Raw genomic sequence first — 25,022 nt, 5'->3', positions numbered from 1 at the left:
TATTGCTAAACGTGTTAGCCGTAGAAGTAGAAGTAATCGTTGGCGTGACAACTTCATGAAGACACAATGATGGAGATCATGATGATGGAGATCATGGTGTCATGCCGGTGACGAAGATGATCATGGTGCCCCGAAGATGGAGATCAAAGGAGCAAAATGATATTGGCCATATCATGTCACTATTTGATTGCATGTGATGTTTATCATGTTTTGCATCTTATTTTCTTAGAACGACGGTAGTAAGTAAGATGATCCCTTATAATAATTTCAAGAAAGTGTTCACCCTAACTGTGCACCGTTGCGAAGGTTCGTTGTTTCGAAGCACCACGTGATGATCGGGTGTGATAGATTCTAACGTTCGCATACAACGGGTGTTGACGAGCCTAGCATGTATAGACATGGCCTCGGAACACACGCAATACACTTAGGTTGACTTGACGAGCCTAGCATGTACAGACATGGCCTCGGAACACGGAGGACCGAAAGGTCGAGCATGAGTCGTATAGAAGATACGATCAACATGGAGATGTTCACCGATCTTGACTAGTCCGTCTCACGTGATGATCGGACACGGCCTAGTTAACTCGGATCATGTTTCACTTAGATGACTAGAGGGATGTCTATCTGAGTGGGAGTTCATTGAATAATTTGATTATATGAACTTAATTATCATGAACTTAGTCTAAAATCTTTACAATATGTCTTGTAGATCAAATGGCCCACGTTGTCCTCAACTTCAACGCGTTCCTAGAGAAAACCAAGCTGAAAGATGATGGCAGCAACTATACAGACTGGGTCCGGAACCTGAGGATCATCCTCATAGTAGCCAAGAAAGATTATGTCCTAGAAGCACCGCTAGGTGAAGCACCAATCCCAGAGAACCAAGACGTTATGAACTCTTGGCAATCACGTGCTGATGATTACTCCCTCGTTCAGTGCGGCATGCTTTACAGCTTAGAACCGGGGCTCCAAAAGCGTTTTGAGAAGCATGGAGCATATGAGATGTTCGAAGAGCTGAAAATGGTTTTCCAAGCTCATGCCCGGGTCGAGAGATATGAAGTCTCCGACAAGTTCTTCAGCTGTAAAATGGAGGAGAATAGTTCTGTTAGTGAGCACATACTCAGAATGTCTGGGTTGCACAACCGCTTGTCTCAGCTGGGAGTTAATCTCCCGGATGACGCGGTCATTGATAGAATCCTTCAGTCGCTTCCACCAAGCTACAAGAGCTTTGTGATGAACTTCAATATGCAGGTGATGGAAAAGACCATTCCCGAGGTATATTCAATGCTGAAATCAGCGGAGGTGGAGATCAGAAAAGAACATCAAGTGTTGATGGTGAATAAAACCACTAAGTTCAAGAAGGGCAAGGGTAAGAAGAACTTCAAGAAGGACGGCAAGGGAGTTGCCGCGCTCGGTAAGCCAGTTGCCGGGAAGAAGTCAAAGAATGGACCCAAGCCTGAGACTGAGTGCTTTTATTGCAAGGGAAGTGGTCACTGGAAGCGAAACTGCCCCAAATACTTAGCGGACAAGAAGGCCGGCAACACAAAAGGTATATGTGATATACATGTAATTGATGTGTACCTTACCAGTACTCGTAGTAGCTCCTGGGTATTTGATGTCGGTGCGGTTGCTCATATTTGTAACTCAAAATAGGAACTGCGGAATAAGCGGAGACTGGCAAAGGACGAGGTGACGATGCGCGTCGGGAATGGTTCCAAGGTCGATGTGATCGCCGTCGGCACGCTACCTCTGCATTTACCTACGGGGTTAGTTTTAAACCTCAATAATTGTTATTTAGTGCCAGCTTTGAGCATGAACATTGTATCTGGATCTCGTTTAATTCGAGATGGCTACTCATTTAAATCTGAGAATAATGGTTGTTCTATTTATATGAGAGATATGTTTTATGGTCATGCCCCGCTGGTCAATGGTTTATTCTTGATGAATCTCGAACGTGATGTTACACATATTCATGGTGTGAATACCAAAAGATGTAAAGTTGATAACGATAGTCCCACATACTTGTGGCACTGCCGCCCTGGTCACATTGGTGTCAAGCGCATGAAGAAACTCCATGCAGATGGACTTTTGGAGTCTCTTGATTACGAATCATTTGACACGTGCGAACCATGCCTCATGGGTAAGATGACCAAGACTCCGTTCTCCGGAGTAATGGAGCGAGCAACCAACTTATTGGAAATCATACATACCGATGTGTGCGGTCCAATGAGTGTTGAGGCTCGCGGATGATATCGTTATGTTCTCACTCTCACTGATGACTTGAGTAGATATGGGTATGTCTACCTAATGAAACACAAGTCTGAAACCTTTGAAAAGTTCAAGGAATTTCAGAGTGAGGTTGAGAATCAACGTGACAGAAAAATAAAATTCTTACGATCAGATCATGGTGGAGAATATTTAAGTCACGAGTTTGGTGCACACTTGAGGAAATGTGGAATCGTTTCACAACTCACGCCGCCTGGAACACCTCAGCGAAACGGTGTGTCCGAACGTCGTAATCGCACTCTATTGGATATGGTGCGATCTATGATGTCTCTTACCGATTTACCGCTCTCATTTTGGGGCTATGCTTTAGAGACTGCCGCATTCACTTTAAATAGGGCTCCGTCGAAATCCGTTGAGACGACACCGTATGAATTATGGTTTGGGAAGAAACCTAAGCTGTCGTTTCTAAAAGTTTGGGGATGCGATGCTTATGTCAAGAAACTTCAACCTGAAAAGCTCGAACCCAAGTCGGAGAAATGCGTCTTCATAGGATACCCTAAGGAAACTATTGGGTATACCTTCTACCTAAGATCCGAAGGCAAGATCTTCGTTGCCAAGAACGGGTCCTTTCTGGAGAAAGAGTTTCTCTTGAAAGAATTAAGTGGGAGGAAAGTGGAACTTGATGAGGTGATAGTCACCCCTTCCGTACCGGAAAGTAGCGCAGCGCGGGAAGATGTTCCTGTGGTGCCTACACCGACTGGGGAGGAAGTTAATGATGATGATCATGAAGCTTCGGATCAAGTTACTACTGAACTTCGTAGGTCCACAAGGACACGTTCCGCACCAGAGTGGTACGGCAACCCTGTCCGTGAAATCATGTTGTTAGACAACGATGAACCTTCGAACCATGAAGAAGCGATGGCGGGCCCGGATTCCAACAAATGGCTAGAAGCCATGAAATCCGAGATAGGATCCATGTATGAAAACGAAGTATGGACTTTGACTGACTTGCCCGATGATCGGCGAGCCATAGAAAACAAATGGATCTTTAAGAAGAAGACAGACGCGGATGGTAATGTGACCATCTATAAGGCTCGACTTGTCGCTAAGGGTTATCGACAAGTTCAAGGGGTTGACTACGATGAGACTTTCTCACCCGTAGTGAAGCTGAAGTCCGTCCGAATCATGTTAGCAATTGCCGCATACTATGATTATGAGATATGGCAGATGGACGTCAAAACGGCATTCCTTAATGGCTTCCTTAAGGAAGAATTGTATATGATGTAGCCGGAAGGTTTTGTCGATCCTAAGAATGCTAACAAAGTATGCAAGCTCCAGCGCTCAATCTATGGGCTGGTGCAAGCATCTCGGAGTTGGAACATTCGCTTTGATGAGATGATCAAAGCGTTTGGGTTTACACAGACTTATGGAGAAGCCTGTGTTTACAAGAAAGTGAGTGGGAGCTCTGTAGCATTTCTCTTATTATATGTGGATGACATATTATTGATGGGAAATGATATAGAATTCTTGGAAAGTATAAAGGCCTATTTGAATAAGTGTTTTTCAATGAAGGACCTTGGAGAAGCTGCTTATATATTAGGCATCAAGATCTATAGAGATAGATCAAGACGCCTCATTGGTCTTTCACAGAGTACTTACCTTGACAAGATATTGAAGAAGTTCAATATGGATCAGTCCAAGAAGGGGTTCTTGCCTGTATTGCAAGGTGTGCAATTGAGCACGGTTCAATGCCCGACCACGGCAGAAGATAGAGAAAAGATGAGTGTCATCCCCTATGCCTCGGCCATAGGGTTTATTATGTATGCCATGCTGTGTACCAGACCTGATGTAAACCTTGCCGTAAGTTTGGTAGGAAGGTACCAAAGTAACCCCGGCATGGAACACTGGACAGCGGTTAAGAATATCCTGAAGTACCTGAAGAGGACTAAGGATATGTTTCTCGTTTATGGAGGTGACGAAGAGCTCGTCGTAAAGGGTTACGTCGATGCTAGCTTCGACACAGATCTGGATGACTCAAAGTCACAAACCGGATACGTGTATATTTTGAATGGAGGAGCAGTAAGCTGGTGCAGTTGCAAGCAAAGCGTCGTGGCGGGATCTACATGTGAAGCGGAGTACATGGCAGCCTCGGAGGCAGCACAGGAAGCAGTCTGGATGAAGGAGTTCATTACCGACCTAGGGGTGATTCCCAATGCGTCGGGCCCGATGACTCTCTTCTGTGACAACACTGGAGCTATTGCCCTTGCCAAGGAGCCTAGGTTTCATAGGAAGACCAGGCATATCAAGCGTCGCTTCAACTCCATTCGTGAAAGTGTTCAAAATGGAGACATAGATATTTGTAAAGTACATATGGACCTGAATGTAGCAGATCTGTTGACTAAACCTCTCCCTAGAGCAAAACATGATCAACACCAGGACGCAATGGGTGTTCGATTCATCACAATGTAACTAGATTATTGACTCTAGTGCAAGTGGGAGACTGTTGGAAATATGCCCTAGAGGCAATAATAAATGGTTATTATTATATTTCTTTGTTCATGGTAATTGTCTATTGTTCATGCTATAATTGTGTTATCCAGAAATCGTAATGCATGTGTGAATACATAGACCACAACGTGTCTCTAGTAAGCCTCTAGTTGACTAGCTCGTTGATCAACAGATAGTCATGGTTTCCTGACTATGGACATTGGATGTCATTGATAACGGGATCACATCATTAGGAGAATGATGTGATGGACAAGACCCAATCCTAAGCATAGCTCAAAGATCGTGTAGTTCGTTTGCTAGAGCTTTTCCAATGTCAAGTATCTTCTCCTTAGACCATGAGATCGTGCAACTCCCGGATACCTGTGACGCCCCCGATTTGACCGTACACTAATCATGCACGCAAATGTGTACGATCAAGGTCAGGGACTCACGGGAAGATATCACAACACAACTCTACAACATAAATAAGTCATACAAGCGTCATAATACAAGCCAGGGGCCTCGAGGGCTCGAATACAAGTGCTCGATCACAGATGAGTCAGCGGAAGCAACAATATCTGAGTACAGACATAAGTTAAACAAGTTTGCCTTAAGAAGGCTAGCACAAACTGGGATACAGATCGAACGAGGCGCAGGCCTCCTGCCTGGGATCCTCCTAACTACTCCTGGTCGTCGTCAGCGGGCTGCATGTAGTAGTAGGCACCTCCAGTGTCGTAGGTGTCGCCGTCGACGGTGGCGTCTGGCTCCTGGACTCCAGCATCTGGTTGTGACAACCAGATAGAAAAGAAAAGGGGGAAAAGAGGGAGAGAAGCAACCGTGAGTACTCATCCAAAGTACTCGCAAGCAAGGAGCTACACTACATATGCATGGGTATATGTGTAAAGGGGCATATCAGTGGACTGAACTGCAGAATGCCAGAATAAAAGGGGGATAGCTAGTCCTGTCGAAGACTACGCTTCTGGCCATCTCCATCTTGCAGCATGTAGAAGAGAGTAGATTGAAGTCCTCCAAGTAGTATCGCATAGCATAATCCTACCCGGCGATCCCCTCCTCGTCGCCCTGTTAGAGAGCGATCACCGGGTTGTATCTGGCACTTGGAAGGGTGTATTTTATTCAGTATCCAGTTCTAGTTGTCATAAGGTCAAGGTACAACTCCGGGTCGTCCTTTTACCGAGGGACACGGCTATTCGAATAGATAAACTTCCCTGCAGGGGTGCACCACATAACCCAACACGCTCGATCCCATTTGGCCGGACACACTTTCCTGGGTCATGCCCGGCCTCGTAAGATCAACGCGTCGCAGCCCCACCTAAGCACAACAGAGAGGTCAGCACGCCGGTCTAACCCTATGCGCGCAGGGGTCTGGGCCCATTGCCCTATGCACACCTGCACGTTGCGTACGCGGCCGGAAGCAGACCTAGCCTAGTGGCGTTCCAGTCCAATCCGGCGCGCGCCACTCAGTCGCTGACGTCAAGAAGGCTTCGGCTGATACCACGACGCCGTGATACCCATAACTACTCCCGCGTAGATGGTTAGTGCGTATAGACCAAATGGCCAGACTCAGATCAAATACCAAGATCTCGTTAAGCGTGTTAAGTAACCGCGAACGCCGACCAGGGCCAGGCCCACCTCTCACCTGGATGGTCTCAACCTGCCCTGTCGCTCCGCCACAAAGATCCACTTGCGGGTACTCCTACGAGCCGACCCGACTTTAGTCATCACATGTGTCATGTATATAGTATATAAGTATATACCCGTGATCACCGCCCAGGTGATCACGGCCCGATAGTATAGCACAGCAGACGGACAAGAATGTAGGGCCACTGATGGAAATCTAGCATCCTATACTAAGCATGTAGGATTGCAGGTAAAGGTAACAACAGTAGTAGCAAGGATAGGCTATGCATCAGGATAGGATATCGGAAAGCAGTAACATGCTACACTACTCTAATGCAGGCAGTATAGAGAAGAATAGGCGATATCTGGTGATCAAGGGGGGGGGGCTTGCCTGGTTGCTCTGGCAAGTAGGAGGGGTCGTCAACTCCGTAGTCGAACTGGGCAGCAGCAGCGTCGGTCTCGTAGTCTACCGGAGAGAAGAGGGGGAGAAACAGTAAATACAATGCAAACATAAGCATGACGATGCGTGACATGACAATGAGCGGTGTTAGGTGTGTCCTAACGCGACAGTAGGTGGTACCGGCGAAGGGGGGGAACATCCGGGAAGTATTCCCGATGTTTCGCGTTTTCGGACAGACGGACCGGAGGGGGAAAGTTGCTAGTTCGATAGGTTAGGGAGGTGTGGTGGACGAACGGACTGCGTATTCGGATTCGTCTCGTCGTTCTGAGCGACTTTCATATAGAAAGCATTTTCATCCGAGTTACGGTTTAAAAGATATGAATTTTCAAAGTTTATTTGAATTTCTGGAATTATTTGAATTAAGCAAAAATGAATTATGACGTCAGCATGAGGCAATGCTGACGTCAGCAGGTCAACAGAGCGACTGACCAGGTCAAACTGACCAGTGGGCCCCATCTGTCATAGACAGTGGGCTAACAGAAGATTAAACTAATTAATTTTTAGTTAATTAACTACTGGGCCCACCTGTCAGTGAGTGATTAGATTAATTAATTAGTTTTAATTATAAAAACATTTTCTTTTCTTTTTTTTAATTTTGCGGCGGGGCCCGCATGTCAGTGACTGGGCCTGCCCAGTCAGCAGTTGACTGGGTCAACCCAGTCAACTGGGACCCACGGGGCCCACTGGCAGTGGCCCTGGGGTGGCCCCAGGCCAGCCACGTCGGCGGCCGGCGCCGGAGCGACTCCGACGAGCCAAACGCGGCGGCGCGGCTCGGGAGGGGCGCGGGTTTCGCGCACAGGGGGTCTGCGGGGTTGTGGCTGGGCGCGTTCGACGCGGCTGGGCGCGTTCGACGCGGCTCGGCGCCGCGCGTCCAACGGTGGTGGCCGGAGTGGCTGGAACGGGCGGGGGCGAGCGCTTCGAGCTCGCCGGCGGCGAGGTGCTTCGGGCTGGGGCGGGTGCGGCGTTAGAGCGCGCGAGCGGCCGAACTAACTAGCTAGGCGGGTGCAGCACGATGCGGTCGAGCTAACAGGCCTACGCCCATGACCAATTGGTCACCGGAGACCCGCCGGCGACGAGCTCCGCGGCGCTGCGTTCGGGCGCGCATGGGGAAGCAGCTAGGGGGGCGCGCGAGAGCGAAAGGACAGGGGAGGAGGGGGGAGAAGCTCACGGCGAGGCTGTAGGGGGGACGGCAGTGTGCTCGGGGAGGCTCGTCGGAGGCGAAACGGGGCGGCGATCGACGGCGGCCGTGCGGGGAAGAAGAGCTCGGGGAGGTCGTTGCAGGGGCTCCGGTCTCCAACGGGCTGCACCAGACGAAGCAGCGGGCGACGGCGGTCCTTGGAGACACCTTGGGGCGGCGAGGTGGGTACGGTGGCCGTGTGAACGACGGTGAACGGCGGCGACCGCGTCGGGCATGGGGAAGGAAGGAGCGGCGCGGGTCTAGGGGGGAGAAGAGAGAGGCGCAGAGGCCGAGAGGAGAGCGGGGGCGAGTGGGAGAGAGGCCCGAGGAGGCGGGGGTGCTGGCGCCCTTATCTTCCCCGTCGCCGGCGAGGTGGTGCGGCGGGGACTGCCCCTGTTCCGACCCCGGTCGGGGGAACAGGGAAGGGGGGCGAGTGGGAGAGGTGGGCTGGGCCGGGGGTCGGCCCAGTTGGGCCAGGGGTGCTGTGGGGGGGGGCCTTCTCCTTTTTCTTTTTCTTTGTTTGTGTTCTTTTGCATTTTCTTTTTATTTGTTTATTTTCTTTTCTGTTTTATTTCATTTAAAAGTATTTAGGTATTTTATAAAAATGTGTTTTCTCCACCATAATTACCAGTGTATTATTTGGCACCCACCGAACATTTTTGTTTAAATTTTTGAAAACTTTTATTTTCCACTTTAATTTTAATTGAAGTTTGAATGAGGAGTTTGAACAGAAATGTGATTCCAATATGATCAAGCCCTGTTTAGCAACATGATTAGCTTAATCACAGAGAGTTACTGTAGCATGATTCTCGGGGTGTTACAATACCGTAGGAGTACTTTGGGTGTGCCAAACGTCACAACGTAACTGGGTGACTATAAAGGTATACTACGGGTATCTCCGAAAGTGTCTGTTGGGTTGGCACGGATCGAGACTGGGATTTGTCACTCCGTATGACGGAGAGGTATCTCTGGGCCCACTCGGTAATGCATCATCATAATGAGCTCAATGTGACTAAGGAGTTAGTCACGGGATCATGCATTACGGTACGAGTAAAGAGACTTGCCGGTAACGAGGTTGAACAAGGTATTGGGATACCGACGATCGAATCCCGGGCAAGTAACATACCGATTGACAAAGGGAATTGTATACGGGATTGATTGAATCCTCGACATCGTGGTTCATCCGATGAGATCATCGTGGAACATGTGGGAGCCAACATGGGTATCCAGATCCCGCTGTTGGTTATTGACCGGAGAGGCGTCTCGGTCATGTCTGCATGTCTCCCGAACCCGTAGGGTCTACACACTTAAGGTTCGGTGACGCTAGGGTTGTAGAGATATAAGTATGCGGAAACCCGAAAGTTGTTCGGAGTCCCGTATGAGATCCCAGACGTCACGAGGAGTTCCGGAATGGTCCGGAGGTGAAGAATTATATATAGGAAGTCAAGTTTCGGCCACCGGGAAAGTTTCGGGGGTCACCGGTATTGTACCGGGACCACCGGAAGGGTCCCGGGGGTCCACCAGGTGGGGCCACCTATCCCGGAGGGCCCCATGGGCTGAAGTGGGAAGGGAACCAGCCCTTAGTGGGCTGGGGCGCCCCCCATGGGCCTCCCCCCTGCGCCTAGGGTTGGAAACCCTAGGATGGGGGGCGCCCCACTTGCCTTGGGGGGCAAGTCTCCCCCCTGCCCCCCCCCATGTAGATGGGTCTTGGCCGACGCCCCCCCCCCCCTCCCAGGGGGCCTATATAAAGGGGGGAGGGAGGGCAGCAGTACAACAGCCTTGGGCGCCTCCCTCCTCCCCTGCAACACCTCTCCCTCTCGCAGAAGCTCGACGAAGCCCTGCCGAGATCCCGCTACATCCACCACCACGCCGTCGTGCTGCTGGATCTCCATCAACCTCTCCTTCCCCCTTGCTGGATCAAGAAGGAGGAGACGTCGCTGCTCCGTACGTGTGTTGAACGCGGAGGTGCCGTCCGTTCGGCACTCGGTCATCGGTGATTTGGATCACAGCGAGTACGACTCCATCAACCTCGTTCATTGGAACGCTTCCGCTCGCGATCTACAAGGGTATGTAGATGCACTCCTTTCCCCTCATTGCTAGTATACTCCATAGATGGATCTTGGTGAGCGTAGGAAAATTTTAAAATTCTGCTACGATCCCCAACATTTTGGAGTCTCCTTTCCTCCTTCGACGTACTTGGCCCATATAGATTTCTTGTGGTTGTTGAATGCAACTGCCATCTTCCTAAGAGCAGCGGCCTTCACTTTCTGCACATCTGCATCTGTGAAATGATCTGGTAGGGTGAAATGTTCCATGAGAGATTCCCAAAGCAGATCTTTTGCTCTGTCGTCGACCCAAGTAAGATCTGGACGTTCCTTTGTTGCCTTTTTCCATTCTTGCGCGGAGATTGGGAGTTGGTCCGTCACAAGAACTCCGCACTGACGAACGAACTTGTTCGCATTCTTCTTAGGCAAGATTGGTTCGCCATCAGTTTTGATGGCATCGATGTTGTACTTTACACCCTGCTTCAACTTTTTGTTCGGGCCTCGCACTGTCCTGCTGTCAGATTTGCTCGATCCGGAGGGCTGAAAGAAGAAAGATCAATTGGTTAATATATCTCAAATCATTTAAAACATGTGATGATCACCAGATGTCTGCTTATATAAATATACCTGGCCGGTCTCTGTTCTAATTTCAAGATCAACATTTTCTTCGTCATCATAATCATAGTTCTGGACTTCATCAATTCAGTCGTCACGATCGAATATCATATCACCCTCCCTGGTATTGTTCAGATATTGGGAGCTGTCATCTTCTTCATTCTGATCATCTGACCGGCCAGGGGAGCGTATGATCTCGAACAGGGCCTCTTCTCCTTCTCTGCCGGTATTGTCCGCCATAGCTTTTATTTAACTAATCCAGAAGAAATATAAAACAGTTTAGTATTCAAAGTATGCATGCAATCAATACGGAAAAACTGAATCAAAGTACATAATATGCATCATCGAATATAATCTTGAATACATCGTCTCGAATATTACCGAATAATATATATATAATCTCGAATACATCGTCTCGAATAATATATATAATCTCGGATACATCGTCTTGAATATTATATATCGAATACATCAGTAGATAGCCAGCTAGCTAGCTAATAAAGATCGAATACTACAGAATGATCTAGTTCACTCGCGGTTCCTGAGGCGCGGGCGGTGGACACCCAAAGAGAAGGAACCATCACTGGATCATAGCTGGGTTGAGATCCCCGAATAACCTGCCATGTATTGGATAACCTGACGTCCATAGCAGCCATGTAGCGACGGACGTGCTCGTCCTCCTGCCTAACACGGCGACGTACAACCTCCGGCGGGGCCGGCTCCCTCCGCACCGAAAGTGGCCCACGCGAACGCCACCAAAAGATCTCAGGGTCGACGACGGGACCCGGGGCCGGGTTCCTCACCAAGCGGCACGCCCCTGAAGGTAGCACCTCCCAGTGCCAGCCCGGCGGAGCCCAGTCCCGGACATGGGTCCTCTGAAGCAGGACGTCGTCGCGAACGGGTCACGGCGAGGATGCGGGCCGGGCATCGTCGAGAACAAATACTATATGCAAATGTAACATTTTTTAAATGATTGGGTTGTGATTTCTTATATACAAATTTAAAAAATGATATCGTTGCATATGTCAAAATTCTATATGCATCTATAACATCGAGCGTCGTCTAACAATTTGACATTAATCTAATTCATCTAGCTAAAACTAACATTTCTAAAATTTCTAACATTTCTATATAACTAACATTTCTAACATTTCTATAACTAAAAAATAGAAAAATTTCTAACATTTCTATAACTAAAAAACATAAAAATTACTAACATTTGTATAACTAACAATGTGTGTGTGTGTGTGTGGCCATGGCGGGGTAGGAGCTCACCGGCGAGGAGAGGCGACGGGGGCGGCGATGGGGACGGCGACGGGCGGCGATGACGGGGATGGAGACGGGCGACGACATGGATGGAGACAGGCGGCGACAGGGACGACGACGACGGGGATGGCGACGGGGACGGCGCGGCTACGGGCGACGACGGGGATGTGGGCGGCGACGGGGGCGTCGACGGGGGCAGCGACGGGGGGCGGCGACGACGGGGCAGAGGAGAAGAAGCAGAGGAAGAGATGAAAACTGACGAAATTCGTAAGTGTTGTATATATAGGGATGACCTTTAGTACCGGTTGGAGCCACCAACCGGTACTAAAGGTCAAATTTTGCCAGGCCAAGCGGCGGGAACGGCACCCCTTTAGTACCGGGTGGTGGCTCCAACCGGTACGAAAGACCCCCCCCCCTTTAGTATCGGTTGGAGCCACGGCCCGGTACTAAAGGGGGTGCACTGCCACCCCACGGTGCACAAAGTTTAGTCTCACCTCGTCGAGCCAAGGGCAGCCGCACTGGTTTATAAACCCAGCCGCGGCTGCTCCTTCGAGCTCCTCTCTAAAGCAGGCTTCTGGGCCTAAACTGTGTCTCTGCCCTGTGGGCCTACTGGGCCTTTCGGGTCTGCATCCTAGCCCAACTACAGGTTGGGTTTCTAATTGTATGCAGGCCGTTGTTGCCCAGTAGGCGGGCTTTTTTTTCCTTTTTTTCTTTATTTATTTTCTTTTATTTATTTGTGAGTTGTTTTTTGCTGTATTTAGAGTTTCTTTGTGAATATTTTTGCTTTAGGTACAAAAAATTACAAACTTTCTATTAGTGCCAGTAGTTTTCAAATTTGAATAGTTTAAATTTGAATTATTTGAAATTTGTGTGAATCACTAGTTTGTGAATAACTTTACTTTAAAAATAGATTTTTCAGTGATTCTTTTTTCTTATTTTTTAATATTAGTGTGTTTTATCATTATATTCAATTTGGTAATACTTAGGTTATTTAAAAAATGAAGTGCCTTTGTAACAGATGAGTTTTTTTTCGAAATCCTGATACTTTGAAAGAGATTGTCCATTTTGTACATGAAGTGCATCTAGTTTTTGCCGTAACCCTCTCAACTTTTTAGCACATGCTATGTGGGTGAAATGATGATACCATGCCAACTTTCAACCTTTTCAGAGTTCATTTATAGTGCTTTTCAATTTCAGGGTCATATAGCTCAAAAAATCAGTAAATGCATGAAAAATAACAAATGAAGTCAGAAAGGGTTGAAAATTGATGACGTGGCTTTGAATGATGCATATTGAACGCACACAAAGTCTGGAGTTGTAATAAGCTAAAAAAATGAAATGCCTTTGTAACAGATGAGTTTTCCTCCGAAACCCTGATACTTCGAAAGAGATTGTCCATTTTGTACACGAAGTGCATCCAGTTTTTGCCGTAACCCTCTCTACTTTTTTGCACATGATATGTGGGTGAAATGATGATACCATGCCAACTTTCAACCTTTTCAGAGTTCATTTGTAGTGCTTTTCCATTTCAGGGTCATTTAGCTCAAAAAAAATCAGTAATTGCATGAAAAGTAGCAAATGATGTCAGAAAGGGTTGAAAGTTGATGACGTGACTTTGAATGGTGCATATTGAATGCACAAAAAGTACACGTTTCAAATGCCAAAACACATAAGTACCCTAACTATTACAAAGATTCCCTACGGTTTGTCCAAAGTTGGACTTTCCAGATATATAAGTCCAGAAACTCACTAGAGAAGAAAGTGATGACAGTGAAGCCGATCACATCCCAGAGTGGGATCTTTGGGCCGTGTGAAACTTTTTCTTCGCGTGTGTCCCTTTGCACCGTAACCATGGACAATCTTCACCATTTAACTGGATGCTCGGGTCAATATTCACTCTGCATGGAGCAATTTCATCAAACTTTTCATAATCTTCTGATATGTCTGTCTTGTCATCCACTCCCACGATGTTTCTTTTCCCTGAAAGAACTATGTGGCGCTTTGGCTCATCGTATGATGTATTCGCTTCCTTCTCTTTTCTTTTTCTCGGCTTGGTAGACATGTCCTTCATATAGAAAACCTGCGCCACGTCATTGGCTAGGACGAATGGTTCGTCTGCGTACGCAAGATTGTTGAGATCCACTGTTGTCATTCTGTACTGCGGTCTTCCGTTACCCCGCCTCGTGTCATATTGACCCATTTGCACCGAAACAAAGGGACGTTCAAACCACGTCCATAGTCAAGTTCCCATATGTCCTCTATGTAACCATAATATGTGTCCTTTCCCATCTTGGTTTCTGCATCAAAGTGGACACCACTGTTTTGGTTGGTGCTCTTCTTATCTTGGGCCATCGTGTAAAATGTATTCCCATTTATCTCGTACCCTTTGAAAGTCATTATATTTGAAGATGGTAACTTGGACAGCAAGTACATGTCATCTTCAATAGCGGCGTCATGCATGTCACGTGTCTGCAACCAACCAGCGAAAGTCCCCGTTTGTTCACGTGTAATCCAGTCGTCAGACTACTCCAGGTGTTTGGAGCGTAGAAAATTCTTGTGTTCCTCCATATACGGAGCCACCAAGGCGGAATTCTGTAGAACTGTGTAGTGTGCTTGATTGAGAGAATGCCCGTCCATACATATTATTTGATTCCCTCCTAGCGTGCCTTTTCCACCCAGTATGCCCTTATGCCGCGATTCAGGAACACCAATCGGATTAAGGTCAGGAATAAAGTCAATACAAAACTCAATGACCTCCTCATTTTCATGGCCCTTGGAGATGCTTCCTTCTGGCCTAGCACGGTTATGGACATATTTCTTTAAGACTCCCATGAACCTCTCAAAGGGGAACATATTGTGTAGAAATACAGGACCAAGAACGTTAAATCTCTTCGCATAGGTGAACTAGGACGTGCGTCATGATGTTGAAGAAGGATGGTGGGAACACCAACTCGAAACTGACAAGACATTGCACCAAATCATTCTCTAACCTTGGTATGATTTCTGGATCGATTACCTTCTGAGAGATTGCATTGAGGAATGCACATAGCTTCACAATGGCTAATCGAACGTTTTCCGGTATAAGCCCCCTCAATGCAACCGAAAGCAGTTGCGTCATAATCACGTCGCAGTCATGAGACTTTAGGTTCTGGAACTTTTTCTCTACCATATTTATTATTCCCTTTATATTCGACAAGAAGCCAGATGGTACCTTCATACTGAGCAGGCATTCAAAGAAGATTTCCTTCTCTTCTTTGGTAAGAGCGTAGCTGGCATGACCCTGATGTATGCCGTCTTTTCCGTGCATACATTGCTGGTCCTCCCGTGCCTCCGGTGTATCTTTTGTCTTCCCATACACACCCAAGAAGCTAAGCAGGGTCACGCAAAGATTCTTTGTCACGTGCATCACATCGATTGCAGAGTGGACCTCTAGGTCTTTCCAATAGGGCATGTCCCAAAATATAGATTTCTTCTTCCACATGGGTGCGCGTCCGTCAGCGTCATTCGGAACAGGTTGTCTGCCAGGACCCTTTCCAAAGATTACCTTCAAGTCCTTGACCATATCATGTACATCAGCACCAGTATGGTGGCGAGGCTTCGTCCGGTGATCCTCCTGACCTTTGAAATGCTTGTCTTTCTTTCTTACGGGATGCCTTCTCGGAAGAAATCGACGATATCCCAGGTACACATTCTTCTTACATTTATTCAAATATATACTGTCGGTATCATCCAAATAGTGCATGCATGCGCGGTATCCCTTGTTTGTCTGTCCTGAAAGGTTACTGAGAGCAGGCCAATCATTGATGGTCACGAATAGGAACGCCTTTAGGTCAAATTCTTCCTGTCTGTGCTCATCCCACGCACATACACCTGTTCCATTCCACAGCTGTAAGAGTTCTTCAACTAATGGCCTTGGGTACACATCAATGTCGTTGCCGGGTTGCTTAGGGCCTTGTATGAGCACTGGCATCATAATGAACTTCCGCTTCATGCACAACCAAGGAGGAAGGTTATACATACATAGAGTCACAGGCCACGTGCTATGGTTGCTGCTCTGCTCCCCAAAAGGATTAATGCCATCTGCGCTTAGACCAAACCATACGTTCCTTGCGCCACCTGCAAACTCCTTCCTATACTTTCTCTCGATTTTTCTCCACTGCGACCCGTCAGCGGGTACTCTCAACTTCCCGTCTTTCTTACAGTCTTCTCTGTGCCATCGCATCGCCTTGGCATGCTCTTTGTTTAGGAACAAACGTCTCAACCGTGGTATTATAGGAGCATACCACATCACCTTGGCAGGAATCTGCTTCTTCCTGGGGCACTCGCCCTCGACATCACCAGGGTCATCGCGGCTGATCTTATAGTGCAATGCACCGCATACCGGGCACGCGTTCAAATCCGCATACTCACCACGGTAGAGGATGCAGTCATTAGGGCATGCATGTATCTTCTGCACCTCTAACCCTAGAGGGCAGACAGCCTTCTTTGCTTCGTACGTGCTCTCGGGCAATTCGTTGTCCTTTGGAAGCATCTTGTTTAACTTTACCAGCAACTTTCCAAATGGCTTGTCAGATACACCATTCTCTGCCTTCCATTGCAGTAATTCCAGTGTGGTGCCCAGCTTTTTCTTGTCAGCTTCCCAATTCGGGTACAACAATTTCTTGTGATCCTCTAACATGCGCTGCAACTTCTTCTTCTCCTTTTCACTTGCGCAGTTTCTCTCTGCATCGGCAATGGCCCGACCTAGATCATCAGTTGGCTCATCTGATGCCTCTTCTTCAGCTTCTTCCCGCATTGCCGGCTCAGCTTCTTCCCACATTGCCGGCTCAGCTTCTTCCCCCATTGTTGTATCATCGTATTTAGGGAACCCGCCATGGCCAGGATAGCTATTGTCGTCCTCTTCTTCTTCATTTTCTTCCATCATAACCCCTCTTTCTCCGTGCTTGGTCCAAACATTATAGTGAGGCATGAAACCGGACTCAAACAGGTGGATGTGAATGGTTCTTGAGTTAGAGTAATTGTGATCATTCTTACAGCCAGCACATGGACAAGGCATAAAAACATCCGCCTGCTTGTTTGCCTGAGCCGCAATCAGAAAAGTATGCACGCCTTCAACGAACTCGGGAGAGCATCGGTCATCGTACATCTATTGCCGGCTCATCTTCATTACACAGCACCGAATAGACCAGATTAATACAAGTTCATACATAAAGTTCATACAACACTTATTCTCATAAAGCAAACATATAAATAACTCTCTAGCTAAAGCATTTAAATGCAACAACAAATGCGATCAAGATCGCAACTAAGGTAACAATTGATCCAACAGCATAATGATACCAAGACTCACTATCAATGGCATATTTTCTAATCTTTCTAATCTTCAAGCGCATTTTCTCCATCTTGATCTTGTGATCATCGACGACATCGGCAACATGCAACTCCAATTCCATCTTCTCCCCCTCAATTTTTCTTTCAAATACTCGTTTTCTCTTTCAACTAAATTTAACCTCTCGACAATAGGGTCGGTTGGAATTTCTGGTTCACATACCTCCTAGATAAAAATATCTATGTCAACTTGATGAGCATAATTTTTCATAAACACAAAATGCAACAAAATAGTTATAAAAGAAAATATACCACATCCGAATCATAACCCGGACAAGGGCCAACGGGGACGGATATCAAAACCATGGCACTATGAATAACAAACAACGTACGGGTAAGATAATTATACAAATAACTATATATCTAAATCACACAAACATGATTTTTTATATAAAAAAGATAAGAACAAGAGGCTCACCCCACAAGGTGGTGCCGGCGACAGGACGGTGCGGACGATCGACGATGGTTAGGACGGAGACGGGAAGGCACTAAGTAAACCACACCTACATATGCAAACTAAGAGTTATTTTGAGCTCAGATTGCATATAAATCAAATAAACTAGCTACCACATATAATCCTCCCAAATTACTAAAACCCGAAAATTAATGACTATATAAAGCATTGCAAGAGCTAATCTAGCAATGAGAGATGAAAGGACAAAGTTGCTTACTTTTGTGATTACTTGAATGGATGGGGGCCTTCAAATCTTAACAAAATTTGGGCAAAATGTGTGATGAGCTCGAGGTAGAAGGGAAGAACAGAGAGGAGAAGGGAAAGGGGAAAAACAGAGCGAGCTCGGGTGGACGAAGGGTTTATATAGGACGACCTTTAGTACCGATTCGGTACTAATGAGAACAGCCCGCCTAGCCGTTGGAACCGGCACTAATGGTCACATTAGTGCCGGCTCAAATACAAACCAGGACTAATGAGCTGAACATTTGACCCTTTTTCTACTAGTGGAACCATATTTTCTTCACGTGTGTGGCCCCTCAATTCCTGTGGAGTTGCCTCAGATATGCCGTGGGTGGACGGTGGTGTAACACCAACTTCTTCGACCTTCTCACAGAACTCGAGGCCACTCCGCACCGCGCTCGCTACATTAGGTGGTTGTGCATCGGGGTCCTTGCATGGACGCTCTGGACCGTTCGCAATTATCTTGTCATTCAACGTGTTCCCCTACGCCGTGGCACTGACGCGATTTTCAAAATGTGTGGCTACTTGCAGGTTTAGCGGACGCTTAGCCCCCCCCCCCTCCGGACCAGGACGCCATCAACACCATCATTGCAGATCTCCGCATGATGGCTCTCCGCTTGGCGCCTCCGCCTATCGCTCGTTTTTTCTCCTTTAGGGCTTGTTGACCTGTGTCCTCAGCAGAACCCTCTTGTACTCTGCGTGCGTCGTCTGGACGTGCTTTCGTGTTGTGTGTGTGAGTGCGGTTTGAACTTGTGTTGAACCTTGTGGCTGTGGTGGTTTGCTTTATCTATAAAGCGGGGCGAAAGCCTTTTTTGATAATTTTAACCTGTAATCGCATTAATTAAAAATAAAATGATAGGTAAATCACGATGATTGCGTATAAAAAATTTGTGCCCTTGCAAGACATGGACAATTATCTAGTAATAAGTGTAAAATAATATAGTTTTGTTAGTCCATGGGCCATGGCCTGGACCAAGGCTTTACAGGAGGCTAGGCCCATGGACGCGTTACCTCCCAGCTACGCAGCCTGCTGCATCCGAGGTGCTTCGTGCTCCCGACAGGCGTTACTCAAAAAAAAAAACTCCCGGACGGCCAAGGGATGCAAGCCGAGGAAGACGCCGAGTTCGTGGGTGCGCGGGTGGAGGCCGGCCTCCGCGCCGCCCGCTTCTCCTCGCCGCCGTCGTCGGAGGAGTTCGCGGCCTCCATCGAGCCCAAGAACGTCCCCGCCGTAACTGCTCTGCACCCCATCTCCTCCCAGCTCTCCTTTCCCGTGCCCCCTTCTGATGTCCCCGTGCTTGCTCCCGTGGGGGAAAACCCCAATATTTAGGTATTCCGCGGCGTGCTTAATGGGTCAGCCGCCTCCTCTCGGTGGGATCCTCTCCATGGTGGCCTCGACTACTTGCTGGTTGGCATCACTCCCTCCCTCCCTCCCCCTGTACAGTTCATACTAGGAGACAGCAAAAAAATAGTACTCCACTTTGCAACCGTCGATGCAACATTTACCCTGTTCATTCACTCGTTCTTCAGGAGAAGGTGGGACCTGATGTTGCTGTGGAAGCCATGATGTCGAGCACTGGGCACGTGTTCTACGGGGATCTCAGAAGTCATGAGAGGGTTGTTTTTTTTTACTCCAAACATGCTGATTGAAACTTGGAAGTCCTAAATTATGTGTATGCACAATTTACATTGAAACGCTGACAACTAGGTATATTGTTCCTTGATGTAGGTTTCTATCCCATTCTCCACATTCATGCATTCCTGCAAATCTTACTTGGGGGGTCTGAATGCTGCTGATGATTCATCCAAAGATAAGGGGATTGGGGAGGAGCCAACTTGTTCAGAGGAAATGTGCTCAGCTAGCTTGGAGAATTCCGAGCAACTCTATTTAGCGCAGGCATGTTTGCCTTTTGCACCCTTCTGATAAGTAGTGACTGTAGTATTATACAGTTATTTATGTACATAAAAATAAATCTTACCGACAACAGGTGTCAATCCTCAACACTGAGAACAAAGAGAGATGCTCGTTAGAAGTTTTAAAAGAGGACATTCAGGAGGTCTGCTTAACTGTGTTTGTTTTTCATCCGAATTGGCTCTGTTCACGACTAACAAGCTTCATATTTGAGTTAATTTTTCTGTTAATTTGTTTCTCTTTTATTTCTGCAGCCTATTTTTCTAAAAGGAAGACCTTTTTCATCAATAAACTTTTGGATGAGTAGGGCTCACATGAGATCAAGTACCCATTATGATCCTCACCATAACCTTCTCTGTGTGGTGGCTGGATGCAAGAAAGGTATCTTTCATATTTTAGGCAGTATGCTATGCACCTATGATTTGATGTTCTTTTGGATGTTAATTTACAAGTTCTTTGAGTTTCATGTGTTGGTAGTTTTGTCTTTGGCAACAACATAGGAATATCACCATTTTACTACAACTCTTCAACTTTTGTTTCATGATCTTTTCACTTGATAAAAGATCCTTATCTTGAAACCCTTTGAGATATTGGTTTTGTAGCGCCTGATAATTTTTTAGAGAAACCTATTGACACTTTATTTTTCCTGAAAACATTCCATACAGTAACTTTGTGGTCTCCCTCCGCATCCCCATTTTTGTATCCAATGCCTGTATACGGGGAGGCCTCCAACCATAGGTAAACTCCTTTTCTCCAAGGAACTATTTACATTTATTTAATTGACTTGAGCAATTGGAATTTAGCAGATCGAAAATGCTTTCTCTGATCCCCCTATCATTTTTGGCAGCTGTGTCAGTATTGAGGAACCAGACTATTCAAGCTACACAAGAGCAAAGTACATGAAGGAGTATTCTGAAAGGGTTGTCCTAAATTGTGGCGATGCTCTTTTCATACCAGAAGGATGGTACATCTTTCTGAACTATTTTACACTGTACTTAATCCTATTCTCCGCTTCTCAATTTTAGATACCAGAAGATTGGTGCCATCTGCCATCCATGTTCCATAGCCGATTTTCATTTTTATTCTCATCATACCATTCTGAACCCTTTTTCTCCTTTAAATTAGAAAGTGGTTATTGAATTTAATACATTTGATATATGTGAGAAGCTCATATGTTGCTAGCATAGTGTGACATCCTGATTTTTCCATGGTTTGTTTTTTGTTTATTTAAAGTCGGCACCCATTTTTAAGTAAAAAACTGAACCCTGGGAAAATCTGCATGTTGCACATGGGAAAAAAAATTATTTCTTAGATTTTTGCTCTGCTAAGTATCCTCTAACAAAACTAATGTAGGATAGCTAATACATCTTACACTTTGAGAGTTCATTTAACAGGTACCACCAAGTAGACAGTGATGATTTGACCATAGCAATTAATTTTTGGTGGAAGTCAAGAATAATGACTGAAATGTTAGAGCATATGGATGCCTACTATCTACGCCGAATTTTAAGGAGGTATTTTTATTATATTTGGGCCATCCACATTTCTTTTAATATGTGTTGCAGCTTCCCCAGATTGACTGTCTGTAGCGTATTTAAGTGTAAGAGTGTGCTTTTTTTTCCTAGTTTCCTTCAGTTCATGTATTTCCTGGTTTATTTCAGTTCACCCCTCCAAGTGGATTGTGTATATTTGATGCTCCTAGGTAACAACATCCATAGGATGAATGAATAAAAAGTACCCAACCCCATAAGATGAAGTGCATGTTCAATGGTTACTCTCCCTTGTAAACATGAGGTTTTCCATATCAATCAGGTGCTGGATCTTCCTCTACATTTGTAAGGATGTTGATGTGGGTACATGATACAAAAATAACAAACAGCTGTTACACTTTATGTTTTTGCTTATTTTGCAGTACCTATTTTTCATCAATATACCTGACTGGTTCCCCTCCTTGTTTTGGCACTATCTTGCTGGTGTCTACCTCTAAAACTGATTTGTAGTGAAGATTGGTGGATACAGAGATGGTATGTCCTATTACCCCTCGTTTGGTTATTTTGGTAGTACAAAACTTTCATTTCATCGTTTGAAAATACTCAAGTGTGCTGTTGGTTTCTGAAATCACCTGGCTCCTTGGCTCCTTGCCCTGATCTGGGGATTTTAACTAGATGATCCGTCGCCTCTGCGTGCAGTAGTTAGCAGTGCCTTTTCTCCCCGTGTTCACCAGATGAATAACTAGTGTAATAACTTTGTGCATCTCTCATGCGACAGGACAAAATAGCGCAGAAAAATTCCTTCAGTCATGCGCAAGAAAACAACGGTTTTCAGCCTACAGACAAAGCATTGAGACGTCAGTATTTTATGCCTTTTGAGATGCACCTTAAGCTTTCTGTCCTATTTTTTATTTTTGTTAAATTTAGTGATAGAATGACAGTTAAGTGCTCTCCAAACTTCTATTGACTATTTGCGATAGATGAATGTTATATGTGTTATTTGAACTTCAAAGATTGTCACAGTCATGATTCAAGACCTTCTGTTAATCATTTAGCAGGCTCTGAGCAATTCAATTTGCACAACGAGGTTAAAAGTCATGATACATCTGACAAGAAAGGGGCAACTGATACATCTGACAAGAAAGGTGCACCATTGCAATCTTTGGAACCCAGCACCCTACAAGCGCTTTATGAACTCATGTCACTGGTTCATGACAGTGTTGAAGCGGTTGACCAAAATAACATAGCAGAATCTGCATCTCAGGATACATCTTCCAGCCAAAGCATTGAAAGAAAGAAGATTGCTGCAGATGATTCATCTCTCTTGGAGAAAGACCCTGTTGCAAAAATCATTTTGCCAGTTGAACCACTCGAGTTGCGGAGTATGCTACTAGCAATGGTGGTATGTACCATGTATTTAAATGTTAATCAGCTGATACCATAGCACTTCCCCCCTTCTAAATGGAACCTTTTTTGCACTTTCGAGTCGTCATATTTGAAAATTAGCAAATAACTTGGTCTTGCTTATATTCCCTATGTAGCTAAAAATAACATGCACAAAACCTTTATCGGCGTTGGAGTATCATACATACTACATTATGCTTTATAATATTTTCAGCATTTATTCAACGCTGGATCATATTTTGTTCTTTGTTATCTAAATTCTCTTAAATTTCCACGCTTTTCAGCATACTTTCCCGAGGACATTAGAAGGTTTAGTCCTCAACATACTTGGACCTACAGGAGCAGAGATACTGACTAGGAAGTTTGATGAGATGGATCAACAAACCACAACAGAAGAACAGTGAGTAGCCTCCCGTGTCATTTTCTTAATTCAGATTACAGTGACGATTCTAAGCTGTTGACTATCATGATACAGGACTGAGTTCTACAAGACATTCTACACCGCGTTTGATGACCAATATGCTGCAATGGACGCACTTCTCAATAGGAAGGAACTGTTTTCTTTCCAGGTACTTTTTTTCATGAGTTTAAGCTAATATTCAATGTGTTATTTAGACTTATGACAGAAGAAAATCTAATATAGTTAAGAATGTACCAGCTTATATGTTATTGTTGTCAACCCAAATATCCAACGTGTCAATGTCTCATGGAGCTAAGCAACTACCCCCTCTGTAAACAAATATAAGAGCATTTAGATCACACACTCTCTTTACGGAGGGAGTAATATAGTGATATTATTGCTATCTCTGAATCAAAATTGTTATGTAATGAACTTACAACTTTAATGTTTTTGCCGATGTCATGGAGCTAACCAACTAATCTCGTTTACAAATGTTTTTATCTGATGCAGGTGTTCCAGAGTGTCCTTGACCAATATCTGAGGGTGCATGTTGATCGGCCTAGCTAATGTGTTACGGACGAATGCATGGACTGGAGGATAGATCATGGATCTGGTGTGCAGCCCTGGTGCCTAGAGTTGCGTTGTCGAATCGAAGCTTGCTGTGGGTTCAGACTTTACTTTATGAAAGGGATGTGAGGATTCGTTCGAGCTGCTAATCAGACTAGTGCAACATGAGATTCATCAGTAGTGTCATCAGTAGTGTCAAACTGTCAACACTGTCAAGTGGAGCTGCCTTTGGTTGGAGCCTCCCGAGGATCATGTATGATAGCCGATTGAATTATTTTGAGGTTTTATCGTTCTGAACTTCAACGATTTAGAGGTACAGTACTTCCAGTAACTTGAGTCTACGAAGCATTCAGAAAAATGCCACTCTGAAGCTTGCTGGTCACTAGTGACACATCCTGTTTCCGGCAGTTTGGTACGCCATAGCCGCCATCACATTCAGAGATAAAAGTGTAAACTGAGAGGCACACAAGCCTGCAAGACATTCTCCTCTGTTGTATAGCAGGTACAATAGCGGGAGGGTATGTCTCATGTTCTCTTTTGTGCAGGTGAAGTGGTTCATGTTTCTCACAAATTAAGTCATTAATTTATCGTGTTCGCGTGTGGCATACAAGTTTTGTTGCTCGTGTTACTTCATTTTACTTGTCATGTGTATGATCAATGTAGTGAACAAAACATTCTAACTGTACAAAATGTGACTGATAGCAACGGAACAATACAATACGCACAGCCGCTTGCCATTCAGAGCAAGAACAATTCTTCAGAGAAATGCAGAGCTCAATTTGCACGAGGACGGCCAACAAGTGACGCATTAGACAAAGATAATGGATGAAATAGAAGGCAAAGCTCTTCCACACCAAATTCAAAAAGAAAGTGAATTCCTCCTTTTTGACGCATGTATGATGCTGTAGTGAAAGAGATGGAACTTAGTGATGTTCATGAATGCAGCGAACAAAAACTCTGTACCAAATTTGATTGATAGTAACAATAGAAAACACTTCCCACAACAACAACAAACTCGATCGAACAGTAGGTGCACACAGTTGTTTCTCATTCAAGCAAAAATGATTCTTCAAATAGAACAAATTGTGGAATAGAAGGCAAAGCTCTTGTGCACCAAATTCCAACGAACGGTAAATTCATCATTTTGGCGCATCCCTGTTGCTTGAAGTGAAAAAGATGGAACTTCAGCCTTGCTCACGACCAGGTATTGGTACCTGAAAAAAAAAAGATTTGTCCACACGAAGCACAGAAAAAAA

The 25,022-nt window shown here is 45.6% G+C and overlaps 1 protein-coding gene across 3 annotated transcripts; it reads left to right on the top strand.

The window, feature by feature from the left end:
* The first annotated feature begins 19,024 nt into the window (after window positions 1-19,024).
* Window positions 19,025-24,097, top strand: LOC109740895 (lysine-specific demethylase JMJ31). Of its 3 annotated transcripts, none has more exons than XM_020299951.4 (15): window positions 19,025-19,224; window positions 19,324-19,401; window positions 19,524-19,610; window positions 19,723-19,890; window positions 19,982-20,050; window positions 20,160-20,286; window positions 20,571-20,643; window positions 20,753-20,869; window positions 21,300-21,419; window positions 21,911-21,929; window positions 22,454-22,540; window positions 22,660-22,797; window positions 23,084-23,199; window positions 23,275-23,368; window positions 23,710-24,097. In XM_020299951.4, exons 1-15 carry the CDS (start codon window positions 19,096-19,098, stop codon window positions 23,764-23,766), a joined length of 1,479 nt encoding a protein of 492 aa, XP_020155540.1. In that variant the 5' UTR covers window positions 19,025-19,095; the 3' UTR covers window positions 23,767-24,097. The 3 variants fall into 3 exon arrangements, with proteins under 3 accessions (XP_020155540.1, XP_020155539.1, XP_020155538.1); XM_020299950.4 differs by adding an exon at window positions 22,174-22,252 and having other exon boundaries at window positions 22,454-22,797; XM_020299949.4 differs by adding an exon at window positions 22,174-22,252 and having other exon boundaries at window positions 22,451-22,797.
* Window positions 24,098-25,022: the final 925 nt, after the last annotated feature.

Source organism: Aegilops tauschii, chromosome 3 (genome assembly GCF_002575655.3).
Source record: "Aegilops tauschii subsp. strangulata cultivar AL8/78 chromosome 3, Aet v6.0, whole genome shotgun sequence".
Lineage (NCBI taxonomy): Eukaryota > Viridiplantae > Streptophyta > Magnoliopsida > Poales > Poaceae > Aegilops > Aegilops tauschii.
This window is presented reverse-complemented; position numbering and strand designations above follow the sequence as displayed.